The sequence below is a fragment of the Aptenodytes forsteri genome, unplaced genomic scaffold, assembly GCF_000699145.1.
Source record: "Aptenodytes forsteri isolate BGI_AS27 unplaced genomic scaffold, ASM69914v1 Scaffold20, whole genome shotgun sequence".
Classification (NCBI taxonomy): domain Eukaryota; kingdom Metazoa; phylum Chordata; class Aves; order Sphenisciformes; family Spheniscidae; genus Aptenodytes; species Aptenodytes forsteri.
In genome coordinates this window covers 3,584,460-3,595,584 of record NW_008795523.1, presented here as the reverse complement: position 1 = coordinate 3,595,584, position 11,125 = coordinate 3,584,460, and the positions used below count along the sequence as shown (strand labels likewise).

General features: G+C 39.2%; 1 protein-coding gene across 1 annotated transcript in view; it reads left to right on the top strand.

The window, feature by feature from the left end:
- Positions 1-117: 117 nt before the first annotated feature.
- Positions 118-11,125, top strand: part of CFAP206 (cilia and flagella associated protein 206) — a 16,346-nt gene continuing 5,338 nt past the window's right edge. Inside the window, exons 1-9 of the mRNA XM_009281951.1 lie at positions 118-225; positions 1,902-1,985; positions 2,316-2,406; positions 3,475-3,663; positions 3,930-4,088; positions 5,011-5,219; positions 6,042-6,161; positions 8,698-8,896; positions 9,600-9,737. Of these exons, the coding sequence (XP_009280226.1) occupies positions 118-225; positions 1,902-1,985; positions 2,316-2,406; positions 3,475-3,663; positions 3,930-4,088; positions 5,011-5,219; positions 6,042-6,161; positions 8,698-8,896; positions 9,600-9,737 (1,297 nt within the window). The remainder of the gene's footprint in view (positions 226-1,901; positions 1,986-2,315; positions 2,407-3,474; positions 3,664-3,929; positions 4,089-5,010; positions 5,220-6,041; positions 6,162-8,697; positions 8,897-9,599; positions 9,738-11,125) is intronic.

The window sequence follows — 11,125 nt, the reverse complement described above, 5'->3', positions numbered from 1 at the left end:
CTCCGCCCGGCGGTATGGGGGCGAGAGGGACCCTCAGCCGCTTGAAGAGAAACGTTGAAGGACGCACCCGAATTCCTCAGTACACGTTAATCCCGTTAACGTGTGTGTTTGTCCAGTATGTCTCGTGACCTGACCGAAAGTGTCATCAAGGAAATTATTCGCGAAACCGGACAAGAATGCGCCGCCCGGGGACAAACTGTTTCTGAAACCTTGGTGGCGTTCATGGTAAGCGCAAATTAAACGTTTAGGGTGGGTTTTTTTTAATTATTATTTCATCTAGGTGTTTTTCTAATCACGTTCAAACTCTGTTGTGATCCGTAAAATATTAAGATAAATATGTATTGATAGCATATAGATCAGAAGTTTCAAACCTGGGTGCCCGTAGCTTGGCAGTTCAAACCGGTTTTAAGGCTTTCATGAGGTAGGGGCTTAATTTTACATACGATAAATAGTTCGTTCCCCCGAAGTCGCTGACCGACGCTGCTGGGACTGAATGGCGTGAAGCGAGGACATAAATCATTCCTTTGGTCTTAAAAGCCATCAAACTCCAAACGGCGGCTCCACAGCAGCCTGCCCGCTGGGGCGGCGACAGCCGAGGCTTTCAGGGGTGACTTGAACTTCCAAACGGCTCGGTTTCTGATAGCCCGCATCGGGAAGTTTTAAAGGGGCGTTCGGTGACATTCAGTGGAGGGTCCTAGAAACCTGAAAAAGTATTTAATTCCTCTGAATTGCTAGCTATGTGAGTATAAGGCCCTGAAATGGCCGCAGGTACTGAGTCCTGGGAACTCTCTGAACTCCGAATGAGAGTTTTCCCTTAGTTTTCTTCTGCAGGCAGATAAACCATTTTTTTCTTTCTAAAGTGAAAATGAGAAATCTTTGCAAGTTTTAATAACATTTCTTCCCGCTCTTTCATAAATGAACAAAAAAGCATGATGCATAGGTGAATGTTTATTGCAGCAGCTATATTTATTCTTTGACGTTTAGCTCTTCCCTCTATTGTGATGGATTCTTTTGTTTGTTTCTCTGTTTAGGCAGGGCCAGGTAGTGTAAACAGGCTGAATAGTTGAAGGAGTGGGCCTGGATCCCACTTCGACTAAAAATGAAATTGAATCAACCTCAGTGTTGTCCTTGGTAAACAACCATAAGTATCCAAAAAAACCATCATACACTTTGGCATCTCCTCTTAGGAGACGCTGCAGAATATAGTCTGAATGCCATCTCCAAATCTGCATCTGCAGAAAGATGGAGCTAGGTTCTTTATGGATGGTATAAGAACAGAATCAGCTCTTGATAAGCTTGTATATGAATGCAAATGGTTCACAGCAGTGCTGTTAGTCTGCCATTTTTTTTGCCCTAAAGGTGACACCGTGGCTTTAAAAAATACATTGGGCTCAAAAGCGGTGTTAATCAATGAACCATGAAAATTTTCATGGGTAAAAACTTCCGCATGTGGCTGGCAAGATACCCAGCATGCATATCAGCTGCAAACATGCACATATTTCCCTGTACGCAGAACACTGAATTTTTTTACCCAAACGGTAAACATTTATACAGATGGATGCAACACCAACCGAGAAGTCTATAAACAACCATGATGGATTCTTATAAAATTTTACTTAGAAAAATATTTTTCCAGGAAATTTCTAAAGGAGCTGTATTTAAATATTCCTCTACAAAGTTTGCATCACAATAGATTTTTTTTTCACTTATGTCTGAGAACTGAGATTGAAACTGACGACGTGTGAAATGAAGTAACTTTGTTCCATTATCAAAGAGTGAATGGAAAAAAAGAATAGTAAAGAAATATTGACTGCATCTGAGATTTTTCAGAAAATAAAAGGTTAGTTGCAAAGAGTAAATGTTGAGATATAAATTGATAGCTTTCTTTTGGCAATCTCCAGGTGAAAGCTGTTGGTTTAGATCCAAGAAATGACTTTAATGTGGATCAAATCCTTACAAAAACAGACGCGCAAAATCTTATCCAGGTAATTCTGACATGATGTTGGGAGTTAGTACTTAGCTAAGACTCTAGCAGTATTTGCTATCTGTTCCTGTAACTGAAATGCCATTTTATTTTGATACGAACACTTTCAAATTTTTAGTGCTACTTTATTCTCATGGTTCTGTAGCTAAAGACTGGATTATGTGTTCCCTCATGTTAGTAAATGCCTTACACTTCACAGTGTTCCTAGCGTGTCGAGAGAATGGTAGGGAGGGGGCTCTACTGCTGTTGTGAAACCTGTAGCATAGTCACTGTCAGTTCAGATGTTTGCCATGTGATGAGAAAGAACTCACTTCTCTGCCTCTCTTCTTAGCTCTGTGTTACCAGGCTGCTTGACACAGCAAACCCATCCCTGAGCACAATTAAGATGCAAGTTTACTTTGATATGAACTATGCAAACCGAGGTAATTTCAATATAAATAAATGTTTTCCTAGAAGTTGTTGATTCTGAGTTTAGGATTTAATGATTCCTGTTAAATGACTGCTGGCAGTAAAGCAAAACAAAAATCCCTGGAGAAATGTACCATATAGGAGTATGGTGTTTCAGTAAGGATATAGCAGGGAAAAAATGTACATTAGATTTGAGAGTACACTTGTCTCATCCTGTCTGAGAGATTTACTGAATGTAATGTAATAGATCGCTTTCAGGGGCAGTGGCTAGCTGCCTTCAGCAGGAAAAACTTGCGCTGCACCTGTGTATCTGAAAGAGAACCAGTACCCAGAACTGCACTCGTGTCTGAAAGAGAACTTGATGCTTTATCAATATCCCTGATTGAGATGAGCAATCTTGAACAATCAGTTACAGTTTTAACCAAGTATGTTTTGGTCTCATCAGTGGTAACTTCAGATGGTCTGAGAATGGGAACGTGGAAGAAAAATGAGATGGGGAGAATATTTCTGCTGTAACTGTAACTTCAGATCTCAGTGGGACAGTGAGGGCTGGCTGCGACACAGAAGACACTAGAACGAGAGTAGACAGAAAATACACATTTCTGTGTGGGGAGGTCATGAAAATGTTTTCTTGTTAGCGTGGATTAAAACCAAAAATTAGTGAAACTAGAAAGCTGCTCCGAAGTCTTCTGGACTCAGTAAGCTCAATGAGTCCAGTAAGATCCTGAGATCCTGAGTAGTGTTCAGATTTGGGCGCATCACTTCAGATGTGTATGAAAGATGTGTGTGTGTGTTAGGTCCTGCTGCGGTCAGGGGAGTCCAGAGAGCCAGAGACTTGCTGCTTAATTTGGCCTGAATAGTTCTCTGGACTCTACTGACTGACGTTCATCGTGCTAATTATGTTAATGTTTAACTCCACTGCTGTTAATTATAACGCTGTGGTACCTTGAACATCCCTTCCACATATCTGTGCTTCAGAAACCTTAAGTTGGTGCTCTGACCGTGGAAATGAATTGCACCCTCTGTATAACCCAAATTCCAAATAATTTAGATAGCACTTTCTAACAATCCTTCTTTCGTAGCTGAATTACTCAGCGAGCAGCACCGTCTTCTGGAGGGAAGGCTGGCCCCTGTGGTCAGAGATATCACAGATAGTCATCCTCGTGTGCAAGAAGAAATGGAGAATGTGTATCGAAAGATTGTTAGCTACATGCTGCTGAGCTCCGGCCTGGGATCCCCAACAGATATTGAAGTTGTCAGGGAGGTAACAGGTCAGTAAACTCCCAGCCGTGAAATTGGGCTTTCCTTATTGAAAAATAAAGTTTCACCTTCTCTTTGCTGCTCTTTAGATACAGATGTGGTAAACTGTGGTGAATGCTTGCTACCCAAACTGTCACTGCTCAGCCTTGAAGTCCAAATTTGCCATGGTTTTCCTACTTTTTGCAGTTGTTCAGGAGACGGTATTTTTGCTTGTTTAATGATTTTCTTTTCTGTTCCCTCATATTGAGGGTTTTCTTGCCCTTTGTAATGGTTCTAGCTGCCCTGCAGAGTGTATTCCCCCAGACAGAGATGATTACTTTCATCTCACTCAGTAAGAAGAACAAAGAGCAACAGCTGAAAAATCTTGCCATGCTAGTCACAGGAATTCGGTTGTACAACAAGGAATGCAGGAAAGGAGGAAGCAGCATCGATGACCGTAAGTAGACAACTGCATTTGGGCTGTGTGTTCCCAATTAATTCTTCCTGGCCTTCTTCACTGGAGTGGCTCCAATAATATCCCATCTCTCTAGATAAAAAGCTTTGACTCGGGGTCTGTAAACCTGAAGGAAAAGTACATATTTGGTATTTAATCATAGGTTTCCATGTAGGAAACCTATGTTTCCATTTTAGTTAAGAGGGGGCCCTATGTGGTTGATGTGGAAGGATTATATGTATTAACTTCATGCACTAATTTACCTCATGATAACTTTTCCCTGATCCCTCGCCATTAAGTGAATTAAATATGTAATGTTTGCCTTTAAAAGCACTTAATTAAAATCTTGAAAGGACACTGTCAATCCATTTACATTTTTCTGTTGCATATGTGTAATGAGAAGTGATAAAAGTTCCTGGGGCATTATCTGTATTCTGATAGAGTAACCTCTTCAGATTCTTAACATGTTCTCAAACATCTTTTGCATTTTGAATCCTTGTCAGTGGAAATGTTTTTGTGAATATGCATGTAGTATTGTAGCTCAGTGTGGAGACTTCTTTGTAAGAAAGGTCTGCAGCCCGGTTTTAGAGGAAACTGAGAACTGAAAATTGTGCGGATTGCCTAAAGTTTCTCAGGAAAACCATGTCAGTAGTATCAACAGAACTGCCTCTACTATAAAGCAAGTTTTCACACAGTCCTTGACTGTGGTATTTCCACACCTGTAATTCTGACTATTTGGAACCACTTGACTAGTAAGATACAGTGGTTGAATCTCATATGCAAGCATTTGGAAATGCATGAATATAAGGACAAAAGTTAGAAATTTTATTGGAAGTCTCCTTTGCTCAAATACTGCTCACATACAATCTTTTGCTAATGATTTAAATAATTCTTTTTATATGTATCTCATATTCTATATAAACAGTGCCAGCCATTCTGAATGAATCCATTCCGTCAGCTACACGGACTGTCGATGAAGGTCTTAATACCTGCCATACGCTAGCCCACCGGTACACAGCTCTGCTGGAATCCATGCAGGAAGACCAACACAGATACACACAGCTTAGTTCTTTTAAATTAAAAGAAGCGCTGTTCAATGTGAGACAATATGAGGCCTTCCTTTGCATCCTTCTGGTGAGATACCATCGTGTTACATCCTGTGGGTTTTTACTGCAGATGGAATGTATTCAAGTTACCTATTTGTACAGGACAGAAATGTAAGAAAAATGATTCAGAAATAAATGAAATAAGATTGATCTCAATATATGAGAACCTACATCATCTGTCATGCTGAACTTTCTACCTAACTTGCTGGGTTTGGCTACTGTCAGGTAAAACACAAAATGAATTAATTCTTTGCTGCAGTGTGACTGTGCTTCCATTTCATTTCTGGAGGTTTCCTTTTTTGGTTTAATTTCATTGACAAAGGACTTTTTCCTTGTTTGCATATTGATAGTCACTCTGCCCCAAAAGGCATGAGAGAAAAAAATCTCCTTGTTCAGTCCATAAACCACCTCAATTTCAGTCTGCAGACATCCCCGACAGATAAGGAGTCATCAGAAGTCTTTGAAGAATACAATTTAAATTCTTGAAACTTGTTTTGTTTATGAAGACCTTTTCATTTGTCTTTTGAGAAACTGCAGGGTTTTATTAGTTTTTCCTGTATATCATAAAGCTTGGAAAAATACTTCTCTCTTAAATTTTTTTTCAGTTCTCTTCATTATAAAAATGTAGAGGTTTTCTATAAAAATTACTCGTATATGTTTGAGAGAAGCACCTGGTTTTATACCTGAACACTTAAGGAAAAATATATTTTGTAGAAAGTCAGGGTGCATTTCGTTCCTTAAAACAGTTGTCTGAAAATAGTTGAATGAAGAGATCCAAGCAAATACTTATTATTAAATACTTGATTTTTTGACTGTAATACTTCTTACCTGAAGTAAGTTCTCTTTCCAGTCTGATGCAATTACAAGTGCTCAAGAAGTTGAAAAGATGAATGTGCAGTTTGCAGCAACAATGGAGCAGTTGAAAAACACAGTGCAGAATAAGGTTTCCATAGATACCAAAGAAGTTTTTGTAAGTATTTTGAATGGAAACCCTATTTCTTCTTAATTATAAAAAATTACTGAAGTATTACAAAATACTTTACCAGTGTATTTTTGCACAGTTTGTGTTAAGAAAAAGGCTGCATTATTTTCTCTCTATTATAACAGCATCTGTGATTTTTGAAGAGGCAACTAAACTAAAAGACTTGATCTCAAGGTAAAAGAAAAGCAAGGTACAAAGAGGGGGAGAAAGAATTAAATGGTATTTTACTGTAAGTGTCTTGAGTCATTTGTCAGTATTTGTAGATCTACAGTGATATTTTCCTGGTTTGTGTAAATATTCTCCTGTTCCTTGCAGAAATAGTAAGAACACAATGATGACAGATAACAGCACATCAGAGTGTGATTCTCTTAAAGTCCTTTCAGATAGCAATTCCTGTAATTACAGTATGACTCCTTGATACCATTTTTCGAAAGAAATCAGGTTTCTGTGATGGGGGTTTCAGCCTCTTTGCCCTTCCTAATAGCTTCTGAACCCATTGGCCAGTTTTAGTCAAATTTGTCAGAGTCCGGAGATCTCAAAATACGTCATTTTCTGCAAGTTTTGTGAAAAACAAGCAACTAGAGAGACACAGTTAGAGCCCTCCTAAGATCAAGTCTGAAATGGGAATGCCACAGTTACCTGCTGGTTTGTGTGCTGTCTGGCCAGTGAGCAGCCACGTACCTCTGCACGATCGATGTTCTGTACTGTTTCACCCTTAGTTGGGAGCTCCAGGAGGTGACATGGGAGGGAGGTGTTGGAGGAAAAGGGAATGAGTGATGTGAACGGCAGGTATTGTGAAGGAGGGTGCTCGATGACCCTGTGAAAACCTGGGATTATTCTGATGGCATGGTGTAAAGGAAACGGGAGAGAAATATGTCAGAAACCAGCTTCATTTAATTTGCTTTTCATGGAAGAGCTCATTATTTTGTGTGATATGTCTATCATTTTAATTCCTTGTAGTTAGCTGTTGAACTAGCCTGCCGTTCACACATATGTTAGGTTATATTTCATCCTTCTAAACAAATAATTACGAAGCAAAATAAAGTCTACTGTGGGAGAGGGAGGAAGGAAGATCATGCCACCACCACCTACTCAGAGTATTTTTTACACTTCCCATAAGGGCATCTGAGCTGGAAACTCATGGGAATGGCGCTTTAACTGAGGTGCAGTTAAACAGACGCTTCAGTTTGTGTGTGCTTGTGATTTTATAAGCCAGATGTTCTCGTCTGGAGAACATTTTCCCCTCTCATCCAGCTGCTCAAAGCAGTTTTTTCTCTTCTTCTGTATCTTCGTGGGGCTTAAGTGACTGATATACGTTACCCTTTTCCCTAGAGGCTGTCTGCTGTTGTCTGCTTCCTTCCTAGATTTTCTTCTTTTTTCAGGTTGGTTAGTTGTTTTTTCTTCTCTGCTGAAGGCAGAATATGTAATGTCTTTTGATTTCAAGTCATTTGCAGGTAGAGATTTCTCTATTAACAAACCATTTAAGTAGTTCTTCTTGTCTTCAGCTAGTTGCTGAGAAGCTGAATCCTCTACAAATGCAGAGAAGCAGGGCATTCTGCCTTTTAAAAACTGTAGGATAAGGCCTATATTTGTAGTAAACATTTGTTTTAGGAAACATAGTAGATTTCATTAATATTCTTTGTTTATTCTAGTAAGGATGATTTTGATCTTGCTGCTCTTCCTTTAGTTTCTTCCATTTTTGAACCATAACATTTCCACAGCATTAGCGATGCAGATGAATTCCAGAGCTGACTCTGTTGGCTGTTTTTCTACTGATGTTGTTAACATGCATAAAATGTAATGTTGTTAGCGTGCATTTCAGATTTGTTGAATCTCTTCCCGTAAACGCTCTGTGTGTTTAGATGTAACAGGGCACATTTTATGGCACTGTCACTGAAATCAGGATTTATACTCAAAGCTCGTAGGCTTCTTCTGTATGTGTGTACACCTGCATGTCAGCATCGCTGCTGGGAATGGCAGCTTCCAGTTTTGTCCTGAACCCCGTACCACTCTGAAGAGGCTTGCACACCATTCATTTGACACACGTGATGGCTCGGGGGCTGTGGTACTAAGTCACTCTGGAAGCAGGGCAGACAAAATAACGAAGTCTGATAGTTTGTACATGTAGGTGTGGTTTTACTTCCTTTGATAGTTAACCAGGTGCATTTCTTCTGGTCCTTCTTATTCCTGTACACCTGATTTTCAGTTATAAAACTGTATTGTCAGTGAAGCGCTCAATTCCAAGCATACTCTCAGAGTAACGTATTTGGGAAAGGCTTTGGAGTAAAATGTAGAGAAGTCCCGTTCTGGCCGATGGGCATACATGCTGGACGTATGTGCTTTGGGCATACGTGATGGGAGCTCCTCTTACAGTGCCCAGGAGTTCCCCTGGAATTTCTGGATGCTGAAGGCCTTGGCGATCAGCCCCGCTTTGTTCATAGCAGGGATTGTTGTGCACAGCACTTGGGTTACATTGCAGACATAAAACAAATCTGGATTTCAGATCATTTTCTTTACTTTCTAGCCTCTCTTTGTTGCACTTTCTAACCTCTGGACCGGCTTTCAGGATGAGATACTACTGCTAAGCTTCCTCACAAATATCGCTAACAATCTCCAACAGTTTTCGGAAATCCAATCACAGCTTTTTCCTGAGGAAGTGCTAACGTCTCTTCTGGAAGGAGTGACTGTGAAAAGTGATGAGGAAAGGATAAGAGAAACCATGGGTACTGAGAGTTATTACTTTTCTGTTTTCCTTCTTTTTCCAAGATTTTGTGGTTTGAATTTTATTTACAGAGGGTGCTACACATTGACTTTTTAATAATCAGAATTTGCACAGTAAATTAAAATTTGTCTTGTAGTGTGTGGATTTATTTTTCATGTAGTGTAGTTTGGGCTTTTATATATAAAATTAAAATATAGCTACTAGATACAAACATACCTTATAAAAATGGCAGAATGATCAGAGAATAATATTTCTACTTTTTTTATATATTTCTTAAGTTTGTTTATGTCTTTTTATACCTTTCAGAACTTCTGAAATGGCGGGGGGAATAAAAAAGCTAATTTAACGGGGCTTCGGTTACCAGAAGTATTTGTTTGTAAGATGGTATCCCTAGTAACCAAGTTGTACTCCAGGGGCTTTGTAATGCGTGAGTGGGTGAAAACAAAGTAGAAGAATAAGATATTACCTTCCTGTTGTCACCCCCCGTTTCCAAAGAAAACTAATGCTACTAAAGAAGGCTCCTGCAGGACTGATTTTTCAGTAGGATCTCTCTTAAGGCAGGGCTAAAGTTTGGCTTTTGGGATCTCGGCACTGCAGGTCATCCTGTGAAGACCGCAGTAATCCGGTCATCCTGTAACATTACTATATTTTAAACATCCGATGTTTTGTTACTGAAATCCTTCCTTTGTTAAACCTTTTCTTAGGAACCAGAGTGAATGTTTCTGACTTCAAGAACCAAGAATGGCTTTTTCCAGAGACTACTGATAATTTTGACCAGTTGCTAATCCAGTACCACGGTTTCTGTGCACATGCAATTGGTGTGAAGGGCCTCACCCTCCCAGGTATGCTTTGTAGTTAGGTCTTTTCCATACTTTATATGTACACAAGTACTAGTGAAAATGTAAAGATGTTCTGAATGCATCCTCTTATGTCAAAGCTGGAGTACTGTATTTTCATGTTTGTGATTTTCACCCCAGATAACTTATTTCCCCTGTTAAAGTATTTTCCTTTTAAAAATACACAAATAAACTGCCCTAAATAGAAGGCAGGAGGGCTTCAAGAGAAAGTAGGCATGAGCAAGCAGAGGCAGAAACAAAATGGGATGGATAAATGTTTCCTCCTTCTATATGTGCATCTGCGTAACCTACACTGCAGCTGAATGCAGGTTTGTTTATTGTTGTTAATGTGTTTTAATACAGGCATGGGAAAATGGTCATTCCTTCTATTTTGTGTATCTGTCTGTTGCAAAAAGACCCATTCATGCCTACATCATATGTATTTTTGAACAGTGGATGTGAAGTACCAAAAATCTTCTCTGAAAAGAATGCAAAAATGCACTTGATTAAGTCAACTAATCATAGGTTTGTGGGGTTTTTGTATCTTCTAGGGTCATTTGTCTTGAAAGCAAGCCTTATTTCAGCTACCCCATCAGTTCATGTTTTCTGTCTCCCTATACTTTATTGAACCTATCCATACAGAACTTTTTTAAACCTACAGGAGGCTGGGAGGAAAATACTGCCATTTCTTGGCAGTATTAAAAAATAGGTATTTTAACGGCAATGTAAATTACTTACACTTATGTAGTATTGCATATGAGAACAGCTGTCCTGGGTTGGACTGAAAGTCTCTCTAGCCCTGTATCCAATTTCCGGATGTGGTCAGTCATGAACACTTGAAGATTATGAGAAATCAAGTAGGAATGATCCTTCCTTAATTATATCCTTCCCTGTTCTAGCAGTCAGTGGTTATGGGATTTCCTCAGATAAATGTTGTGCCTGTACCTTTCTGTTGAATAATCCTTGATATAGGTTTTTCATTTATCTAATTGCTTTTTGAATCCACTTAGGGTTTGCCACGGGATATTCTTATTAACAAAGAATCCCACAATTATAATTATATATACTATGAAAAGGTACCTCTTTTTGAGATGGTTTTAAGCTCTGGCTTGATAATTTCATCAAAGACCTGATAGTCTTTCTATTAGGAAAATTAGCAAATTGCAATTTTATATTGCATGCAATTCATGGTTTTATAACCCCGTATCATATTATTTCTCTTCAGTTGCTTCTTTTTAATACTGAAGAGGCCTCTTTCTATAACCCCTCCTTCTGTGAAAGGTGTTCCAAGCCTCTGACCACTCCCAACTCCTTTCATGTCTTTTTCTTACACTGTTGTGTTGGAACAAAATGTAGCATACAAATGTAGCGTATAGGCTGTTTCTGTTTTTTTT